At 40.1% G+C, this 22,929-nt stretch overlaps 1 protein-coding gene across 2 annotated transcripts in view; it reads left to right on the forward strand.

The window, feature by feature from the left end:
- The first annotated feature begins 2,017 nt into the window (after window positions 1-2,017).
- Window positions 2,018-22,929, forward strand: part of fgd5b (FYVE, RhoGEF and PH domain containing 5b) — a 30,112-nt gene continuing 9,200 nt past the window's right edge. For both annotated transcript variants that reach the window (XM_084733292.1, XM_084733301.1), the window contains exons 1-12: window positions 2,018-2,375; window positions 3,666-6,165; window positions 12,509-12,662; window positions 13,194-13,252; window positions 13,362-13,392; window positions 14,896-15,047; window positions 15,200-15,356; window positions 18,664-18,751; window positions 19,321-19,371; window positions 20,116-20,174; window positions 22,458-22,529; window positions 22,734-22,802. In XM_084733292.1, the coding sequence (XP_084589418.1) occupies window positions 2,366-2,375; window positions 3,666-6,165; window positions 12,509-12,662; window positions 13,194-13,252; window positions 13,362-13,392; window positions 14,896-15,047; window positions 15,200-15,356; window positions 18,664-18,751; window positions 19,321-19,371; window positions 20,116-20,174; window positions 22,458-22,529; window positions 22,734-22,802 (3,402 nt within the window). In that variant the 5' untranslated portion in view covers window positions 2,018-2,365. The remainder of the gene's footprint in view (window positions 2,376-3,665; window positions 6,166-12,508; window positions 12,663-13,193; window positions 13,253-13,361; window positions 13,393-14,895; window positions 15,048-15,199; window positions 15,357-18,663; window positions 18,752-19,320; window positions 19,372-20,115; window positions 20,175-22,457; window positions 22,530-22,733; window positions 22,803-22,929) is intronic.

Below are 22,929 nucleotides of genomic sequence, written 5' to 3' on the forward strand. Positions count from 1 at the left end.
TGTTACTACCGAGTCTGTCATACACCGCAGCACAGATATTTTTTGGTGTAATAAATCTTCACCAGCTGACCACAATTGAAAAGTAAAAATAGCTTTCCTTACTTCATTGCCAGTGAGTCACAGTTAATTCAGCGAGGGGTTAACTGTGAGCATGAGGATGTGAAGTTGGGCTGTGCAGGAAACAGGGAGAGAATTTCCTGTTATGTAGAAAAGAGCCTGTTGTGCACCAATCAGACAGTCAGACGGTGTGCAGGGAAACAAGGCTGGTTTATCAATAAAATCACATCAGGTTTATTGCCAAGTAGGTGTGTGCATACAGTAGGAGGCCTTGCCTGGATGATTTGCTGCATAACAACACATAAAGTAGAAACGTATCAAGAGAAATAAAAGCAAATACTGCAAGTCAAGGAGCATAAATAGAAAATTAGAGAAAAATATTACAAAAATGTATATATTATTCAAATTAGAGAGCTATACAGTTTTGTATAGGAATGTGCAAAGTGATATCCAGGGAATGTGCAAAAGGTTACAGTATGTAGGAATATTTGTGCAAGATAGTAATCCAGACAAAACAATATGTTCCAGCACAGTGAGGCAGCCATCTGCCACGCCATCTGGAAGAAACCTAAAAAAAAGCTGATTTAAGATTACAGATACTTCTTTAATCAAATATGAGTAATACTCAGAATCAAGTCATCAATGTCATCATCCAGAAACAGCTAAGGTCTGAGGATGTGTTGCTTTCACCTAATCATGACTTGAGCTCAACTGATTTACCTCACAAAAACCAAAGTGTGGAGAGCATGAAGGGACGCTTTGATTTAAAGATGCAGTAAGCGATTCTGGAGAAAGATAGTTGATTGTTGTGTCTCATTCCCAGGTCGTCCCGCTGACGCTTTGGAAGTAAGACTCAGCGATCAACTATCTTACTGACCTGGGATTGGCCAAATTCTCCTGTCACAGGCTACATTTTCTAAAGCCTGAAAAAAACAGACTGGGAGCAGAAGTCTTTTCTCTCAGACCACTTTAATTACATTATGCTTAAAGGTTATTATGGAGCCTGTGTCCAGTGATGCCAAAAATAAACTGCCTACCCCAGCTTTAATCAAGCCTAGTGTTTTTTAAAGTGAAATATTATTTTGGTACCCTTTTCTCATAAGACACTGATTACAAAGGGTTTATAAGTTGTAACTAATGGCTTTGGTAATGGTTAAGAAACAATCTACTAATGCTTTATACACCATTTCTAAGTGACTGATTAGAATATGTTTTGGGTTTTCATCCCTTTGGCTATGGTGTTTATCATTTGTATTTGCTGAAAATGCAGTAATAAATGTTATTCACAATCAAAATCACTTTATTCATCAAATGTACAAAATACATTTGGATTCTGACTTGGTGATACAGTGTAGTAAATTAAGAAAAGTTAAAAACTTAAAAGGTTCATTTAAAAGCTTTTTTTTCCCCTAAAAAAATCAATGCAAGAATTCTATCTTTAAATTGAGAATATTAAACAGATTAAGAATAATACAGTAAGAGCAACAGAGTGAACTACAAATGTTAAAACCATGTAGTTGCATTATGCTGCACGTTGTGTTAGCCATTGTAGTACACTGTATATGCAATGTAAGAAATGATAATAAATGTGCTACATAGTGCAACAGCTGCACACATTGATTTGTCATTAATAAAATATTTTTAATCCATAAACTCTGCAGTTCTCTCTTCACAACACCTTTCAACCTGGCAACCCAAAAGTTCTTCTTCACCATCAAAGGCTCATTACTGAGAAAACATTAGTAAATGTTTTAGCTACCAGTAATAAATGTATTAGTAAGACCTGTTAAATCCTTTATATAAATAAATCCTTAATCCAACACCAAAAGTTGTGATTTTAATATTGTTTGGTTAGAGAAATGTTCTTATAGACAGGTTTATAAATCTTTAACCCACTTTCATGACATCCTTTGCAGCCACATTTTAGCGACGAACCAATCATCCTGTAAATTCAGTGGTAGGTTGATAACATTTTCAACACTTGGCTGGACCTGCTGCTGCTCCTGTAGAGTGATCCTGGAGGGAGGGTGGTGTGTTGGTGAGCGCGGCTCCAGCTTTTCTCTCCATTTGGTTTCCAGTCGCGTCCTGCGCGCTGAGGACGCACAAACGATCAGCTGAGCAGCGTTTTTCCCTCTCAGAGACAGAAGAGAGACACAGAGCTGTGTTCAGTCACACTCACTCTCCATCTGGACACTTCAGCTGAGTTTGGCTTCTTTTATTTATTTATTTTTTTTTACATGTTATTTAAAATTGTGTGTATCGAAGCTGCTTCCGTGGACGAGATGTTGGAGACGGTCGCTTCGCCAAAATGAACGCAGGTGAGATTTTTTTTTATTTTAAAGGACGGGGGTGGCTTTGAAATGTTGGTCTTAAAAGCTTATTTTCACTCTGTGTTGGGTCTTAAGTTTATTTTTTTAAATAGTGAATATTAAACACAGCTTGGCGGAGAACAAATATATAGCCAACAAGTTACACTTGACTTTTTGTACATTCCTGTGAATAAATGCTGAATCCAGCGGTAGCAACAGGATGTGAAGAAATCAAAGTGTGTTAAACACGGTGTTTCTTGTTTATTGTTGGTAAATTGTTCACTTTATACTTTTCTACTTAAGAGGATAAAAATTGCAACGTATTTTAGCGCGAACAAAGCTCATTTTGGTTAAAAAACACAAGAAAACATTTTGGATCTTCAGCTTTGCAGTCACCCAGGGGTCTAATGCCCAATTAAAAAAATAAAAAAATAAATAAACATAAAGCATGTCTTTTCTATTTTTGGTGGTAGTTACTTAAGCATTGTGCCAAAAGCTCGAGAACATTGTTATTTTCAAGAAATTGAAGAAGAAAATCTGATTATTGAGGTCATTTTGGTAGTATGTTTTGCATTAGTTAAATGTATTAAAGAGGGACATTTTCAGCCAATGTAACTTTAAAAAAGAACATCCTGTACATCATCATGAGGAAAAACTCTCCAGATAACAAGTTAGTATGTCAAAAATTATGTGTCTCTAAATAAGAACACTCATAAATTGACACAATGAATTGGTATAAAAAAAATAATGAGAAACTTTCTAAATAATGAGTCAAGATGACAAAAGGAACATTCACAATAATTTCTCATTATCTCATAATTTACTCTTTTTTTTTTTTTTTTTTTTTTTAAACACATTGGCTGAAATGAGCTTCCATAAAATGTACATGCATGTGTTGCTTTTTTTGTCACTGTCCTTTGCTGCCAATCAAGTATTTTTCTCAAAGTGGTAAAGGCAGCCTGAGAGGGATTTCTCTTGAATCACAGGAAATGAGTCAGGGAAATCCCTTAGATTATTTTGTATTCTTTCTCAAAGGATGTAAAGGCAAACTTTACTCATTTTAAGTCCTGTATTTTGGCCTTTTAGTAACAACTTTCAGTTTGGGTAGCTCTTTCTGGAAAGCATGAGGAAAACTGAACTAAATATTGTACATGTGTAAATAAACTGGTCAAACTGCAGCCACATGACCATATCTAGACTCTTAGAGCAGTTTTAGGTCACAGGGACACAATACAAATGACCTGCAAGCTATTTTAAAGCACATAATCTTACAGTTTCCTCTTCCTGTTGTTCTTTCAGACTGCACCAAGCCTTCTGTTGCTCCAAAGCCAAGATTTGTTTGTCACGCCAGCCTGAAGCTGCCCTCCTCCCCTCTCATGTCTGCAGCCAGGGGTCCCAAACCTTCTATAGCCCCGAAACCTAAAGTCACACCAGAGCTCAATGGCAACCTGGGAGAATGTATTATTAATGGTTGCCCATTTACTTTAGATGGCAATGAAGTTGATGAAGAGCACGAGACGGAGAATGGCCTGAATAAAGTAGCAGCGGAGAAACGATTTAACGCCTACATCCTCAAATCACCACAAAAAGATGTTCAGAATGTGTCACAGGGGGCGGAGAACAGAGAGGAGGAAAAGGAAGAGGAAGAAGACATGATTCAGAAAATGGACGAGGACTGGAGGTTAACGGACAGCGCTGTAACAGAGGAGGTGGACTCCCTGGAAACACTGTGGGTCAGTGAGGCTGGCCTCACAACTAACTCTGAGGAGGTGGTGGAGATGGCCGACACGGACATGACAGAGGACATGGATGCTGAAGGTTGTGATGCAGGCGAGGCGCTGGCTGACACAGATGGCCTGTCAGTGGGGGACATTTCGGTTAATAGCATTGATGAGGATGCAGGCTGCTGTTCTGCTAGAAATGAAGACATGAAGAAGAGGCGGGAAAAGCTCCAGATCAAGGAGGATGAGACAGCGGATGATTTAACTGAGTCTCTCACAGATGAGCCTGCAGGTCTCCTCATCAATGACACACAAGTTTTTCTAACAGATGGAGAAGAGAAAGAAGAGGACTGTGGCATCACATGTAACATCCTCAAGTTTAGATGTGGCCATAAAACAAAGGAAGGGGGTGATAACCTGCAGAACACTAGTATTTATAGCCAGAAACAGATCTGTGATACAACTAAGAGACATGTTGCCATAGAAGACGATCCAGCTCATGAGCCTTATTATATCTCTTCGGAGGACATTATCAACAGAGAGATGATGCTAAGGACTAACACAGCTCATGGACCACCAGAGAAACCTTTGTCCATAAACAGCAGTGGAGTATCTGCTGGGAAATGTGAGGAAACAAGAGAAAATGGACAATCCTCTGAGGATTACGTGGAGGTTGGAAACAATGGGTACAGCTGCCACAACAGGGATGAAAACAAGGTAAGAACGTACCAGAAATGGATGGAAGAACCCAGTGCCCAAACAGTGGAGGCTTTGCTGAATGATTTTGACTGCCAGCCGAGGTTCAGGCTGGTGTCCATCTCAGTGCCGACGGACACCGACACCTCGCTGACGTCTTCTCTTTCAGACAGCCAGCTGCTGTCCCCGAATGACTCTGATGTCTTCAGAGACGATGAAGACCTGGACGGTCACATAGTGCCATTTCTGGATGACACCACTGACACTGAGCAGGACATCAGTGATGAGCATGTCTATGAGGAGCCAGGGCACAGTTCAGAGAGTGAAAATGTTTTTCCTTTTGATCGGAGGTCAAAAGAGAAGCGATCCCACTCACTGTCACAACGCATGAATAATAATGGGAGTGAAATGGGAGTGCAGTTTGTTCAAAGGACCTACATGAGTGGATTTGGACAACCTGCAATGAGCAGCAGCCCCATGTTGAGCTCAGCGCTGCACAAGAGCTACGGCAAACCCCACTATCTGTCCCTGTACCCCCGCTCCCTCTCCGTGGAGGGACAGGACACGTCTCGGGGTGTCTACAGCTACAGGGAAGGATCCCCAAGACAGGGAGGTGCCATCTGTTCATCTGGAAGCTTCTCCAGATGCTCACCACTGTCATCCAGTGGCCTGTCCACTCCAACATCAGTAGTGGACATCCCTCCTCCGTTTGAGCTGGCCTACATCACCAAGAAGCCCATCACAAAGAGTTCCCCCTCTCTTTTCATCGAAGGAGACTCATCGGAGAAAAACAGGAAGAAGAAATCCTCCATTAAACGTTTCCTGATGCTTAAATTTAGACGGAAAGCAGACAGCAAGCCTGTGGTGGATGTCAAGTCCTCAGCAGAGTCCAGCCACCACACGTCCAGCAGACTGCTGGATCCAGATAGACACAGCATCAACAGCTCTCCACAGCTCAACTCACGCTCTACGTGTAATAAACCACATCTTTCACCTGAGCCGGTCAACAAATTTTTGTTCTATAAGGACAGCAAAACAAAAGGGAACTCTGTGGCCTTTCTGAATCGCAGCGTCATCCGGGTGGAGTCCTTCGAGGACCGCTCCCGTGTGCCTTTCACACCTCTTCCCCTGACCAAGCCTCGCTCTATCTCCTTCCCCAATGCAGATACCTCAGACTATGAGAATGTTCCCGCCATCAGCTCGGATTATGAGAACCTTCAGGTCCCACAGCGGAGGCCTGTCCGACAGGCGCCGTACACAGATTTCTTTGACCGTCCCACTCGGGTGTTGTCCTCTGCCAATGAGACTGATGGTTATGTGGACATGAGCAGCCTCCCTGGGTTCAAGAGTAAAACTCAATCACCTGAACAGGAAACAGAAAGGTATGTCAACAAGACAACAAGAGCCTACCGTCATATGTGGTATTGTGTATATGTGATGAAAATGTTCAGAAAGTTCTGATTCACACACTGAAAGTTTTTCATCAAGTTTTATTTTATATTAAAAAACCTTGTACATTTTGAAGTGTTGAGTTTGTGTTAACAATGTAATGCTGAAACTTTAACAGGGCAAATGCAAGTGGATTAAAATGAGGCTTCATACTAAGGCTGCCTTCACACAATAAAAAAATTTACTGTTGGTTCACCACGAGGTAGGCTGCAGAAAGGCAAAGCACAGAGCTATTCCTCTTGTCTGCCTGGTTGGCCTGGGTATGAATTTTTTCATACCCTCATACCCTCCTGACATTTTGTTGGGATATATGGTATTAGACGGTATTTGTGTAAAACTTGTGCAAAATGGCTCAACTCAACTTCACTTTGCTATCCTGTAGTACTGTCTTAACTTATGCAAACTGATCGTCATGGCGATGGTGTCCCCACTGCTTAGAAACAACACACACAGGAGCTTTGCTTTGGGCTCAAGAAGCTGCAGATTTTATTCACACTGCCAGAACCACAAATTTACTACTCGCTTTTTCCTCCACCCAGCGTGCATTCACCGACACTCTCTGCCACCCCAAACCGTAATTAGTCTGCCAGTCACTCTCTCTCTTGTGCTTGCTAAAGTTACACTCTGCTCTGAACTGTCGGTAGTCTGCAGTGTTTGCTGGCTTACCAGCTGAGCAGCTCTCTCCATAGGAAAAGAATGGCACAACCAGCGCAGAGCATTTTATGGCTGATCATGTGCGGGCACCTTAAAATGTTGAAGTGACTGCCCACATTTTCCATCATGCCAGGATTGATTAGTCCGTTACGTTTGCACTTTTATATTCCAAAATGTTCCAAAAACTGTTCTATTAAGAACATCATTGAAATATTTGAGTTTGAACCAAGTTGATGGATTGACGGACTGACTGCACATTGCCATCCATACAGCCATGCTGCCATAACCTGTGTCTGTGTGCAAGTGTGTGTTCATGTAGATTGATGTTGCTGGACATAATATTAGTGATCTTTGCCATCTTTTACAACACAAGCACAAGTCTTTTTTATTACAGCTCGGCCACTGTGAGGTTTTAACAATGCCCCTGGGGAGGAGGATTTATAACTATTTATCATGTCGAGTCCCCTGATGCCCCCTGATCACAGCAGACACGTGTGTGATTATAAGTGGGAGGACAGTGCAGCAGCCTCCCTCTCACTAAGCTGTGTTGTGTCTGTGTGTTGTTGGGGCATGTTGGGTGCTGTAGAACGAAACACTGGAGGTGGAGGTGGGGGTGGACTCTTCAGATGTGAGTGAAAACAGGGTGGTTTCATTTATAAATCAGCTTTATAAGGGTTAACACAGGCTCTTGTGTTCATGCTGTATGTGGAGCCTCTCAGCTCTCTGCTGTGGTGATGTTTGTTGGTATGATCAACCATGCTGTGCTGACATTAACCCATCCCCCCTGCATTCCTGTTGGCTGTGCCCATATCATACAGGCCGCTCAGGATGATTAATAGTCAGAGCATTGTGGAGTCATTGCTCTTCTCCATCCAGTCAGAACAACAGCATGAGATAAAATCTCAGTATGTTCTGTAGTCAGCACTTGTTCTCTGCAGTGGTTCCCTCTCATCATTGTGGTTACTGTATGTGTGCAAGAAAAACTAGATGACAAAAGCTTTAAAATACACACTTTTGTTAAATGGAGAGCAATGGAGGCTCGATATTAAAATTTGATGCTGTCTATTTCCTTATCGAACTGAAACTGATTTAATACACATGTAAATACAAGTAAATAAGCCCACACAATCTTCGTTGTATCTCCATCTTCACTCTGCAGAGCTCCACCTGGCTTCAGTCACAACTCACAAATTAGGGAGTTTTAATATCGTTTGTTGTTTGTAAACATCACTTTAAATCCTATACAGTTCTACTTTTGAAAAAGTATGATTTTTTTTATTTATAAAGCATAAAATAGTACTTTATAGTGATCTTATCATAAAGTGTAATACATGTTCTGTTGTATATAGATAGATAATTGGCAAACTGTGTAGATGCACTGGGTTCACAATGAGCATAATTGTGCTGGTAGGACTCAGATTTCAAGATTTGGACAGATTGTTTTGTCTTTAGAGGGTTTTGACTGTGGGTGCGCCTTGAAAGTATTAAATTAGATCCCAGGAATGTGAGTCTACTACAGTGAGGGACTGGTCATTTGGAAACTGGGCAAATGCCAGGAGGGCCATCTGACTATGGGCTGCTTCGGCCACTTATCTCTCATCATCTCATCACTGCATTGATTAAGAAAATATATATAATAATAAAATTGATAATAATAATCCCGTAATGCCAGCGCCATCAGGCTAAAAGAATGGGGCACCAAATATTAAAGTTATTGGCATAAATTGGTGACTGTAACAATTATTGTGTGTGCTGTTTGAGATCTGCGTTACGAATTTCTGCATTCTAGTAAGTCTGTATGGTTTTGGCTCAAGCTTTGTATGTTAGCATTTGGATGGGGTTGGTGTTTGGTTTGAAAATAGGACCAGTCCAGTGTGGAAAATGCCAGGGCCATTTTTTGATCCCAGTCCATCACTGGTCTGCTGTTACTGTTGGTATTGTCTACATTCATATATTCGTGTGCATAGACTGCTGGTAGAACTGAAACAATTAAATTAGATGGTTTTGGATTTTTTTTTTTTTTTTTGCAAAAAAGTTGAACAGTCATTGTTTCCATCTTCTCAGTTGTGAGGATTTAATTGTTTTTCAGTGTTTTATATCAAAGCAGTTCGAGTACATCAATCTGTGCTTAAGAAAGTTGTGATTGGCATTTTTCTAAATTTTCAGACCTTCTGTAGACCATGGTGGTGCAGTGGTTAGCACTGTCGCCTCACAGAAAGAAGCTTTCGGGTTCGAACCTACCGGCTGGCTGAGGAGCTGGGGAACTTGTGTTTCTGTATGACTTTAGGATGATCTCTCCATGTATGTTCTTTTGGTTTGTTCTTCCTCCCATAGTCCAAAGACATGCAGGTAAGGTTAATTGGTGACTCTGAATTGCTAGTAGGCGTGAATGTGAGCGTGAACTGGTGAGAAGAAAACAACAGGAAGATTAGGCTCCAGTTTCCTTCTGCTGAGCAGTTGTCTGCAAAAAATAGTAATTACTGTTGGATCAGCCAAAATTTGTATGTAAACAGGTGCTTTCTCAAGTAGTCTTAAACTTTTGTTTTTTAGTTATCTCGCACATGCCATGTTTTGTCATCACTGTATTCAGGGGTGTAGAGGTAAATACAAAAGGTTACACATTGATTGATACAGTTGATCTGAAAATAGATCAGCTGCATTTCAAAGTTGTAGATAAACTTGTTTTTTGGTTTCAATTGAACAGATGAGATGAGGACAGGAAAGAGAGACAGAAAGTTGGGGGATGACATGCAGCTAAGGGACACATTCTGGAGCTGAACCCTTGGCCACTGCAGAGGACTGACAGCCACAGTACAGGGGGTCCGCGCTCTACCACCTGCTGTTACTTTACTAAAATTTACTGGGGTTTACACCCCAGTGCACCTTTGATTGCATTACATATTTTATTTGTACTCTATACCATGCAACCATGGCACCGAGTCAGTAAAATCTTAATGTAAGTTGTATGCCTCTGTGTGAGAACTTGACATTTCTATGCATGTATGAAACAAAGACAGCAGTTAACACAGTTTTAGACTCTAGTGAATGCAGCGCCTGTAATCACAGCAAAGCAATATCTGGGTGGACAGCGGCAGAGTCAGCGGCTGAGGCTGTTAGTTTTACAGTAGCCTGAAGGGGCAATATTAGCACATCATGGTTTGGAGATCATTGGCGTCTTTCCTTGCCCCATCACTGCTGTCGCTGGAACAAATAGGCTCACCGATGAACCTGAGGCAAAGAGAAAATGACTATTTCTTATCTCCTTCTGTAATTTATCTCCATAGATTTGGCCTTGAGCCTTCATCCAACGTTGCAGGACTGTGAGAGGTGACAGAGAGGCAGTTTATGTAGGAGTGATATAAAAGCCTGATGTAGAAACTGTGCATGTAGTTTGTGGCTCAAACACCCCCTGGTATCTCATCCAAAGTTTGATCCCTTGAGCAGTAATGGGCCATGCAGCTCTAATGTGTGCAGTGCAGAGATCCGAACTGCTCGCATATGCTGTTCATATGTAGCTAATTTGCATCTCAGTGGGGTTAAATCCACTGGTGCTTAGAGTGAAACATGGCAGGATCATTGGCAAGGCAATCGGTCACATAGAGGACTACTGCATCACTACTGTAACTTAAGGACGTGTTTTTATTTGCATAGTTTACACTCCCCACTGAGCTGCAGCCATCAGCATAATTCATTTAGGCTCCCTGCAGAAGAGAATCTCGTTGCATAAAACACCGTCATGCGTCCCCGGTTGGGTACAGTTGTCACCGCAGGCCTTTCAGGATCAGTTTATTGGTTTCTGTAGACCTGAAATGTTTTATCTATTCACATTTGCTTCTAACGCTGAATGTGTTTATTATAGAGATATTTCAATGTAGACGACCATAAAGGACCATAAAGATGCTTTGAGTGGTTAGATTAAGTTTGTCTGATTTATTCTTACATGAATGAAGGTTTGAGGACTGAATACAATTTGTAATATAAAACTACTGAGTCAATTTTGTGGTAAAAACCACATATTCTATAGTAAAAACGGATATGCTACCTTACAAACTAAGCCAGTGTTTCCCTGCCTGGGAGTGAACAGCTCCATGGGACCACAAGATCATTAAAGGAACAAGAAAAAAGAACATATTTGTCATTTCTCTGATACAAAGTTGTTTTTTCCTGATGCCTCTCGAATGCATCACTCTGCATCACTCGCATGATCACTCCACCTCTAGGTCCAGCCACACCCCAAGACTGATAGGAAGCCAGTTTCTTACTCTAACTCTTTGCGATCTCACTCCCCATGTGGAGCCTCAGCTTCACTAGGTCAAAAGAGGTGGAGCTAGACAAGGTCAAATGACCTGCAGTGAGCACTACTTGGAAAAAATACATGGCAAACTGGTCACAAACCTTCTTAAATTACAGCTAAACAGTGCACAAAAATGTGCTTCTGAAAACATTTGAGGTGAGAAATTCATATTTGATCAGACTCACCTAGTTTTTTTTAGTTTTTAGATGAATTTTGTGATCTTGCTGCATTAATATCAAACTCACCCCATATTAAATAAATGATTATGACAAGCCAGGAAAAGTCCAGGATGGGTAGTAACAGTAGTAGTAACATGAAGCTACTGATAGCAGCTGGTTAGCTTATCTTAGCATCAAAACTGAAAAGAGGGGGAAGAGTTAGCCTGGCTCTCTCTAAGAGTAACAAAATCTGTGTACCAGCACCATTAAGCCCCTTAAATAACAAAAATGCTCACAGAATTGCTAAATGTTGTATCTTGTTTGTGTAATCAGCACAACGGCCAAAGTTAAAAACAATAATTTGCTGTTTTGCACGGCTGTTGTGTGCTGGACTATTTCTTGGTCAGCAGCTGTTGCCAGACTACCAGCAGGACCCCAGGAAGTTACTGTTCTCAGTCAAATGAGATATAACATGTTAGTCATTAAGCTCTAGGCAGGTGGCTTTTGTTAGCTCAGGACAGAGCCAGGCTGGCTGTTTTCCTCTGTTTCCAGTCTTTGTGCTAAGCTAAGCTAATCAGCTGCTGTCTGTAGCGTCATATTTCCCGTACAGATATGGGAGTTGTATCAATCTTTTCACATAATGCTGCATTCACATGCTTCTCAGATGGTCCCATTTCCTGAGTTGGGAAGTTGTTGTTTGAACTTTGGTTTGTTCGTGAGTTTTGAGTCATTATGTTGAAACAAAGGGTAGGTGAGGGTAGTTGTTGTACTTGTGGCGTCTAGGTGATGGGCTGACTGAGGACTAGCATTCCAGAGAAGTCTCACACTTGTTGCACCAGTACATTCCCTAAAACCACTGAAATATTGCTTTACCTGACTTGTTGTCAGAGTTAATGCTAATGGTAAGAAAGTGAAAGATTTTTTCTCCTACTATTCCTTTAAAATGAAACAACCTAAGGGGAAAAACACTGTGATTTAGCAATCATGTACACTATAAGGACATAACTGATGATGGGGAGCACATGAGGACAATCTGAAAAGTCTGAGAACCACCAGATTAGATCAGATATTTTGATGCAGGTATTTAAAGTGTAAGACGCCGGTTTGACTTTGTTTGTCAGGAGTCAGTCAGTCAGTTATGTGCCTTATTTTCCCCACTCTTTCTCACAGTGCCTACACAGAAGCCTACAACGTGTGTTCGGTGGCTGTCGCTCCACAGATGGTTTCAGTAGGCGATGTCGGGGCAGATACGGCGGGTGAGGATGACCAAGGACGCACCTCAGAGGAGGAAGACGGGGGTGCAGACAGCAATTATGACAGACAGGTTAGTTCTAATAAGTTTGTGTTGAGTTTGTAGAGCGATGGAAAAAAAATATTTACACACCATTTTATGGAATTGTAGATTCCTCTATGCAATTAATTCATTCATTATGTGGTTCATTTTTTCCCACAGTTTCTACTGTTTTCACCAAAGTACTATTCTCCACTATCATTTAATCATCACTGATTTAATATGTTTTGTTTTGTGCCATCATTTTGTGAGGGTAGGTGTTGCCTTTTTCCAAATGGCAGGCAGAAAAGGCGAGGATTTTGAACAGAACGGAACAAAATAAAACAAAGTGAACTGTTTTTCACCTTGGGCAGTTGCCAAATTGCCCTCACAAGCTGGGATTTTAATGCAGGTTAATGGAGGTTAATGGGCTACTACAAGACTGTCCTCATTATTTAGAATTTGATTGCCGCTTGGAGACAATGTTGAGAGGAAAGCTGGCTATATTTGTTGAACTGCTGCCAATATGCTTTAGCGCTTCCTAACCCTGGGCTTATTACAAGTAAATAATATGATTGTTTACAGCCTGATGGCCGATCCAGAGCCTTTTACATCGCCAAAGAGCTGGTGGATACAGAGAGATTGTAAGTTACATGTTCATTTCCCTTATCAAATATCTCTGCTCATCGGTCAAAACTAATCAGGTTCACTTCACTTTCCTGTTTAATTGTGTTTTTATTTCTCTGCCCACAGACATGTGAAAGCCCTCAAGCTCCTGCAGGAAGTGAGTGATGTGTCTCCATTTTCTTTCAGTTCACTGTTGTAATATAATTCTCCTGTATGTATCCAGATATTCTCTCTGGGAGGGAATTACAGTTGTATAGTTTCTACATTAGGTTGCCTGAGATCTGTAGAGCTGTAGTTGCAGAGTTACATATTTAAAGAAGGCGGTTCATGTTCCTTAACTTTACATCTCTTAAAGGGAGAGTTTGGATTATTTGAAGTGGGGTTATGTGAGGTGCTTATCAATAGTCAGTGTATTACCTACAGTAGATGGCGGTCAGCATGCCCCCAGTTTGCAGAAGCATATCGCTCTCTCCAGACCGAGACTCCATTGACAAAAATGGTAACTGTATCTCACAGAAAACAAGAGCTGCTGGTCTGCCACAGCTTCCATCGGTTAGTTTTTGTTTTTGCTAATGTGAATTAGGTGTTTTAAAAGGATTGTTCAGGTTCACCAAAGTGGTAGACCAGCAAAAGCCATGCTCTGCGATTACTGTTTTTCATTGAGGAGGGTTTGCTTTGAGAGTGTAACAGTGGTTTCCTGCCTGAAAAGGCTGTCTTACAGCAAAATAAAGCAATGAAAATATTTTAATGTAGAGTAAATTTGAATTTATATAGATTTTTTTTCCAGGTGAACATTTTTAACCTTTTGCTGCTGGCCCTGTCCATAGCAGCACGCTGTTAAGCTTCTGTGCTGTTACTTCATTTTGCTTCTCCTAACTGGGGATGGGCCAACTGCCATCTACTGTAGGTAATACTCTGACTATTGATGAGTACCTCATATTTCATTTCATTTACGGTAATTTATTTCATTTATAAGGACAACACACATTAATCAACATCTCTGTAAAATGCCAGCATTAGCCAGGTGGCTAATTTTAAGCTGCAGATGTTTTGAAACCTATAAAATACAACCCCACTTCTAACGTTCTGAACTATCCCTTTAAATCCCTTCAAATCTTGCTTGTCTTAAGCAAAAAAATTAGATATGTAATCATCTGAATAAATGAACTTTTATTAAATGTTATTATAATGTGTATCTATTCTTTGTTTATCCAGAGTAAGAATGCTCATTTCCAGAAACATTTGCTTCACGCTTTATCACATTCATACCTAAAAGCTGCACACTACAAGCAGTCTCATCTGTTGGCCTATGAGCAGCTCCCCTGGGGCTGTCAGGGCTTTTGTTGTTTTGCTCAAGGGCACCTCAGCAGTCATTTTGAAGTAGGAAGAAGTGCTGCCCTCTCACTTCCCTTCCTAGATGTTATCCCTCTGGTGTGGGTATTAAACTAGTGACCACCTCTGCTCCAGCGCCGTTATCAGTGATAAGATTTCCTGATATAATCGCTCATGTGCTCCCAGCTGTCAGATATTATCTTTTTATACTGTTGGAGAAGAATGGAAAGAAAAACAGGGAGAAATGCAGACTTAAGTGAAACTGTAAGCTTAGTAAGGTTTTGAATATAAAGACATAACCATCCCACCACACTCCCTCCTGCACCAGGACTTTCGGGAAGCAGTGGGTGCAGCAGTCGGGGACGAGGGGGAGCCAGTGTTGGATGACGAGAGGCTTCGAGAGATTCTCAATGAGCTGCCTGATGTTTACACCCTGCACCGCAGAATCCTCAATGAGCTGGAGAATCGAATCCGACACTGGTGAGACACCATCCAATTACCTTCTACACTCATCCCTATTGTTTCACAGTCCACACATTAAAGCAGCTCAGAGAGCGTTCTATGTAACTTGAGGACTGGTGCGTGCTGCTACTTCTCCTCCTCCATCCTCTCACTTCTTTTTGTCCATTCAGGGAGGAGAGCCAGAGGATTGCAGACATCTTCCTGTCCAGAAAAGCAGAGTTCTTGGTTTTTACCACTTATATTGGCCACTATGACCGAAGTATGAGCCTGCTGGAGGACAGCTGCAGAACTTCACCTGCCTTTGCAGCCGTTGTTCATCAGTTTGAGGTCAGACCTGCAGTGCTTCTCTAACTCTAAACACAACATGTGTAATACAGTCCATAAAAAAGTGTAATTTTAATACATTCTCATTCTTTAAAGGGCAACTAATGGTATTTTTCAACCTTGACCCTATTGTCTCCATGTTTTTGACTAGTACGGACACAATTTTATGAAAACTTTACAGTCTTGAGTGAGACTGCTGCAGCTATCAGTCGGCAAAACAGGCTCCAATGTAATCCTCATGGGCAATTGCAAAGCATCAGAGTACGGCCACTGAAAGTGCTTGTTTTTACCGCTGACAGGCTCAGATTGTTATTATAAGTGTCTAGCCTAAAGCCTCTCTAGCCTCTGGCTTTTGTCTTCAGTATGAAAAGGTTCACTCATCTCCGATCGGCAGTGATGGAAACCCGGGTGGACACTATTTTCTTATTTAGTCTTTAGTGCATCTGTGCGGTTTGTCTGTCCACTGTTCCAGCGATCACCAACCCTTGTTTGGTCAAAATAAAGCCTTTATTCACTGCATTAGATGTGAAAATATTGGGAGAGGAGCAAGAAGGAGGTCAGACATCAGTGAAGTAGCTCAAGGATAAACATCCTTTACAGCTAGAATATTTTCACACCTAATGCGGTGGAGTAAGGGTTTATTTCATCCAAACTGGAACTGCTGATTGTTGGGACATCGGAAAGATGAACCAAGATGTTTTTTGTGAGTTCTATTTTCTTTCTGTCAAAGTTGAATGAAGTATGTTTTACAATGTTAAAATATCTAAGTCTGTAAATGGAACCTGGTAGGTTTGGTGAGAGCAATAAATCAGCTGTTTCTGATTCAGCAGAAATTTCACTCTGTATGGATCCTTTATGTAATGTTGTCAGACACTTACCACCTGTCAGAGGCAAAACTAGCCATGTTAGTGATGTTAGACATTCATTGATTGTTCGCAATTGCCCGTAAGAATTGAATTGCAGCTCATTTCACAGCTGATGGCAGCAGCAGTCTTGCTCGGCAAGTTTGATCGATGGATATTTCTATGGATGTATGGATAGATAGATAGATAGATAGATAGATAGATAGATAGATAGATAGATAGATAGATAGATAGATAGATAGATAGATAGATATGTGATATCAAATACAACAACCAAACAAAGCTGGGCACGTGAATCGTGACTCAATTATTTGATGGTTATCAAGAGTCTCATCTTTGTCTGCACATTATCTCTTATCAGCAGAGTTCTGTTTGTGTGTGTGTGTGTGTGTGTGTGTGTGTGTGTGTGTGTGTGTGTGTTATGTACAATGACAAGGATGAAGTGCATGTTTTGTGGTGGCTGAGTGTGTGGTGCCAGCCTGTGTGCATGTTAAAGAGAAGAATAGCCCTTGTGACCTAAAGGTTAAAGGAAAGAGCAGACAGCTAAGTGAATAAAAGTAGTAATTTAATTTAAAGCAACAACAACTACACAGTGTTCTTGGCTGTTAAAAGAAGCTGGCATGACACCCGAAGGAAAAATTTAGACCGTATGTTTGGATGTTAAGAACAAATATGTTTGGCTTGAGCGACTCAGAACAACAATTAAACACTGAACCTCTCTTTAAAAACAAGGGAATCTTAAAATTTACGTAGGTTGCATCTCCCGACAGCCTTTTCAAACAATGCACTTTAGTGAGGAGGTATAATTAGCCTCAATTAAATGACCAGACACAAGACAACGTTTTTCAAACCAGAGAAGCTGTTAAGTTGATAAGTTTGGAACATGAAACATACAGTGTAAAAGAAGAGGATATGATTGTATGCTTGACAGTTCAAGAGGGAGATCACGGCATCTGTTCACCATCCACTATATAATTTACAGTCAGATATTATCCAGTCGTGGACAAAGGAGTTTTCAATATTTTCCATCCAGTTTATAGACCACTGAGGAGAGGACTTGGACCTGGGCAGTTTTCTCTGTTTGATTTAAGAGCATCCATGTTTAAAAGTCCTCAGATTCTCCTATAAACATGTTGTGTATTAATGTCAGTGCAGTAAGCGCTTTTCTCTGTTTGCCTTTCATCATTATGAAGTTTAGACTTAGAAAACTTTAAAGGCTGCAGCTAACAACTATTTTCATTATCATTTAATCTGCCAATCATTTTCACAATTAATCAATTAATCATTTAGTCTGTGCTGTCAAAAAATATCACATTTTCCATTGTTGCAGCTCTAAACTTTAAGGTCCGCTTAGAGCCAATTTGTGGTACAGCGCTGAACATGTGACACATGAAAAGCACATTACAAATGTCATCACAGTCCAGGTAGGCATTTCAAGTGCATGTCAATAACTGTATACTAACAGTTGTCTAAAATAAATAGGGACTATACTGCAAATCAATCTGGTCAGATACAGTGCAGGTGTTAGAGGTCATCCTGCTGTGATTCGCTGACAAGTCTTCACAATTTTTCTTAATGTGTTCCTGTGACTAATTTTGGAAGATCCATACTGCAGGGGAGAGTGCTGTTTTACTGAATATCAGCACGATTTGGTCGTAGGCCCAGTGCTGCAGTCTGAGTGCTGAATATTATCACAATTGTGCTGATATTCAGCACAACCTCAACAGTAATATATCATCTATATCAGCACTCATGGAGTGTCTTGTCCAATAAAATTACTTGGTTAGAACTAACTGTTGTAACAATAATGCAAGATACTCTCAAAAAAAAAAAAGAAAAAAAAAAACAGAGAGAATTTTTTAAAAGAAATTAAATGTGTATTTATTGATGATGGGTTTATAATTTTGACTTTTAAGATGGGAAACTGGTGATAGAATAGTTTTTCATGCTTTTCAATAACCAAAAAAAAAAAAACAAAACGTAAAGCTCACGGTTAAATCTTACTACCACTTGGAGTGTGTGTGTGTGTGTGTGTGTGTGTGTGTGTGTGTGTGTGTGTGTTAGACAGAGAGAGAGATTATTAATAAAGTGACTATTGAGAAAGACGGTGTTGATAGATAGATGCGTGCAGCACTGCTGCGTTTGCACATGCACACAAACACACACTTGTTATCCTGCAGCACTGTGCTGACCAGCATTCTGTGTTATTGGCCCTTGTTCACACTTAAAATATGACTGGTGATTCAGCTCAGAGGTCCAGTGTTGTTGTGTAATTTGCTTCTCAGCACAACTTTCATTTTCTTTGGCAAAGTTTCTCTCGACTGTTTTCATTAATCTGACATGATGTTTGGCCAAAGTTCATGTGCATTTCTACAGTAAATCTGGAGCTAATGGGCTGCAACGATGCAGTGAAAATGCTGAATTTGGTTTATTTGTCTCAGCAGCAGCAGAGTCCAGCTGGGGAAAAAATATCTCTTAAACATCAGCTCCTGCAGGTCATTGTGCGTGTGGCTCAGTATCGCATGCTCCTCACCGGTGAGTCTCACGTAAAATAGAGCTGCAATTAATCAGCATTTTTATTACTGATTAATAGTTGTGTCACAATTTTCCAAATCCTTGATTTGATGTGTCTCTCAATTTTAATGTCACCAGTCAATTGGATTTAAGCTTTTTATTTCAGGATTGACAGCTATCCTATAAGGTGTAGCTAAGTTACTTTAGTCAGCTGTATTGTGGATGGATAAGCACATAGTAATAGTTACTGAAAGGCTGTGTATCCTGTTGTCTGTCACAGAAGAGAGGTGAGGAGTACAGCTCAGGCTACCTGTAAGCTACACTGTATTGTTTTGTTTTTTGTTTTTTTGCTTGCTTTGGACATGCACTGGACACACACAAGAAGGTAGGGTGAGAGAAGAAAATACATGAGAACTGTCAAATAAAAAGACCATTTCAGGGGGCGCCCCTATAGCTCAGTAACTAATTTTCTTTTGATCGACTATTTGATTAATCAACTGATGGATAATCATTGCAGCTGTAGTGTAAAGGGCCGTCTTTTCTAAATAAAAAATATATTTCACTCATAGTGACTCTCTCTCCTCTTGCAGATTATCTGAACAACCTTTCCCCTGATTCCAAGGAATATGAAGACACCCAAGGTACCATAAACAAGCAGCAGAAGCTGCTCCCTCTGTTAGTCACAGGAGAGCCTTACTGGCCTGTGTTTGTGGCTCTGTGTTTACAGGGAATTTATTTGCTCTCATTTGGTATGAAGAGATGGCCATGAGAGAGCCAATTTAGATGTTTTTTGTTCGTGCTGGTAACCCACCAGGCAGTCATTTCAGCTCTCTTCTGTTTGAAGACTGTAATGTGTAATTCATGAGAAGGCCAGACACAGCAGCACTATCTCTTATCTCTGATAAGGGAGCCACCGAGTCCAGGCTTGTACACACGTCCAAGCTCCTGACTCATTCTTAGTTTTATGTTTGGTGACTTTTTACAGACAAAGAACAAAGAAACACGTCATCAGTTATGAATATTCATTGTGAATGTGTTCCCTTCTGAACATAAGAATCAGGTTTATCACCATGTAGGTTGACACATATGTGGAATTTGCCTTGGTTTTTGGGTACATAACAATTAACATAATATGAAATCAGGAAGCATAAACTGAAAATAGAAAACTGACAATAAAATGCGGAAAAATATTTGCAATATGTTGTTTAATGAAAGAGTTGTACATTTTGTGCAGGAATGTGAAATATTCACCAGGAAACGTGCGAACGTTTACAATATGCAGTATAAGAATATTTGAAATGTACAAGATAGTGATCCAAAAAAGCTGTGTGTTCATGTAACACGAAGTATCTTTCCTGATTCCTCTTTCTGTTTGTCTTATACAGCTGCTGTGGCGGTGGTGTCTGACATTGCAGATCAAGCAAACGACAGTTTAAAACATGGGGTAAGAGCCATGTGCAGGCACCACACTGCATCCAGAATTACATATCTTATTTTCAGCATAAACCCTGGTCATTTTTTAACACAGAGACAATAAAATCCACATGTACAGATCAGTAATTCCAACAGTATGGGTTGTTTCTGTGCATCATATTTCTCTGGCTTGGAAAAGAGTTCTTGATCCCTTATAACTTCAAAAACGTCCCTGCCTGGTCATGCACCTAAAGTTTAGATCTAAACAGATCATTCAAGATGTTAAGTTAACTGCTTTCTGAGTAAATGTAGCGTCACTTTTCACAGTACAGATTTGACAAAATATATACAGAGGAAGAAATATGAGAGCATGTTCACCCCAACAAATTATCAAAATGATATTATTAAAACCAGTCTCCTATTTCTAATGCTGTCTACCATCCACATCATCTGGTAACCTTTCAGAATTATCTGGCAACCATTTGTGGTGGTTTATACATTTACAGAACTCTAACATTGTTTAATCATTCATATAATGTTATCAGAGGTAGATAAAACAATTTTTGTTAAATGAAAAAACAAAACAAAACTACTAATAGATCTATCTATTAATCAGTGGATAGCTTCTCTCCATAGTGTGCTAGTCTTAGAATTGTCAGTTTCATCCATAAATAATGCAAAAGCAGAAACACTAGAGGCCATTAAAAGAGCCACTGACCTGGTGATATCCTTGATGTGAATTATACAAATGTATAAATTAATATGTGAAGGACGAGTATGCGGGGATACTCACTGAGCATAGTGTACAATTATAAAACTCCATATTAATATGAATAGATGAATTCTAATGATTCAAAACAAATAACATTTCCTTTAATACTCGTGAAACGACAAGAGTGGATGAGTGTGCAAGGGGATGGCTCATCGTCCCCCCTTATTTTAATCTGTACTATTAGTGTGTATAATTAGTATAACTGTATGTTTGTGACACCATGTGGGATGGTGCATGAAATTAATAAAAAATCTGTGTAGTGTACTGAGGACACTACAAATCACCCAGCACAAGGCTGCAAGTAAAGTTTTATATTGTGCCATAAGAACAAACATCGACAGCATGCATCATAAACTCTCATGGTTAGCAGTAGAGAAAATGGTGAGTCACATTATTCAGCAATAATTTTATTCCACTAAACACAAGTTTTTACACGGTCAAATAATCAAATGCAGTAACATTTGCAGTTGTTTTACAAGCGCACCAATTGATGACTAAATCATGTTACCTTGGACAAAATCTAATGCCTATCGTGCCATCAATTATTGGAATTGTTGCCCCCCATTAATCTAATAGATGAACATCAATCAAACAGCTGATCAATAATCCAGTGATGTTGTTTTAGTCAGCTGGTGTTGGCCTCTAATACTAATTCATTAGACTAATTAAAAGACTAATTAATCCTTAGCCAGCATCAACTCACTGGGTAAACAGAGTCAGAAAATGAATGTATGTTGGAATGAAACTTTGAATTTCAATGACCACTTTCTTAATGTAATATTAGAGGTGCTCAAGTGATGAACATAATGTAACACAAATGCGATGTATAAAATGTCAACTTTTCATGAACTAAGAAAAACAGCCATGTTTTCAGCTTTGTGGCAATGCATTTGGATCCAGTGTCTTTGTAAATAATTTATTTGAATTAAGAAATAGGAGCAGTGCCGCAACTCATAAAGGAGTATTCCCCTCCTTTCTTTTTATCAAAAAATTCAAAATCCAAATTAAATTAAATCATTAATATGAGGTACTGGATTTTGGACCCCAAGAAGACTAGCTGGTGCCAAGCACATCAGCTAATGGGGTTCCTTTTAAATAAATAAATCAATTTTTTTATTTGTTCAAAACTATGCTTTCAGGAACAGCTCTAATTTGTCCTTAGTACTAAGTAAGTAGCAAATGTTTGCATGCTAACACACTCAATTGAGATGGAGACAATGTCAGCATGTTAGCATTGTCACTGTGAGCATGTTAGCATGTAGCGTTCAGGTCAAAGCACTGCTGTAGACTGTCAGTGGTTACTGGTTACAGTGGTTAGAGTCACATGCCAAATGATGACATTTCTCAGAACCGTGGCTCATGGTAAAGAGAACAATGTTTGACATGTTGGCCTGATCCAGGTGATAATTATGTCTAAAAACAAAGGGAGTCATGAAAATAATCAAGCAAAAGAAAATTGTTTAGGGTTTCTGGTAATGCTCATTCATTGTTTCTTTTATTTCGGCGTCTCACTCTCTGTTCTTTTCTCTCTTTGTGTCTCAGGAGAACTTGTTGCGTCTGGTCAATATAGAGTACAGTGTTCGTGGCCAGCGGGACCTGCTGCAGCCTGGCAGGGTATGACTCTGATAACAGCATTGTTTCTGTCTGCTGATTGCCAGCCCACCCTGTCTGCCCTGCACCACCCCAGCGCTGCCCTTTACACAGTCATTCAGCTGGGAATCCCCAGCCGACCTGCTTTTAAAAACAACATTAATTACTGCAGATGCCCTGTGTGTGTCATGAATTTTATGTGAATTCTTTTTTTTTTTTTTTCATCAGGTCTTTGTGAAGGAGGGCACCCTGATGAAGGTCAGCAGGAAGAGTCGACAGCCCCGCCATCTGTTTTTGGTAAATGCTGCTTCCTGTTTGTAATATATAGTGAAATAGACACATGTGCCAGTGTGCATACAGTAATCTGTTTCTGTTTTTATAATCTTTATATTTGTTTCATCATGTAATTACAGTGAGTTCTTTA

This window comes from Lutjanus erythropterus, chromosome 2, assembly GCF_056507025.1.
Source record: "Lutjanus erythropterus isolate fLutEry1 chromosome 2, fLutEry1.hap2, whole genome shotgun sequence".
Taxonomy (NCBI): domain Eukaryota; kingdom Metazoa; phylum Chordata; class Actinopteri; order Lutjaniformes; family Lutjanidae; genus Lutjanus; species Lutjanus erythropterus.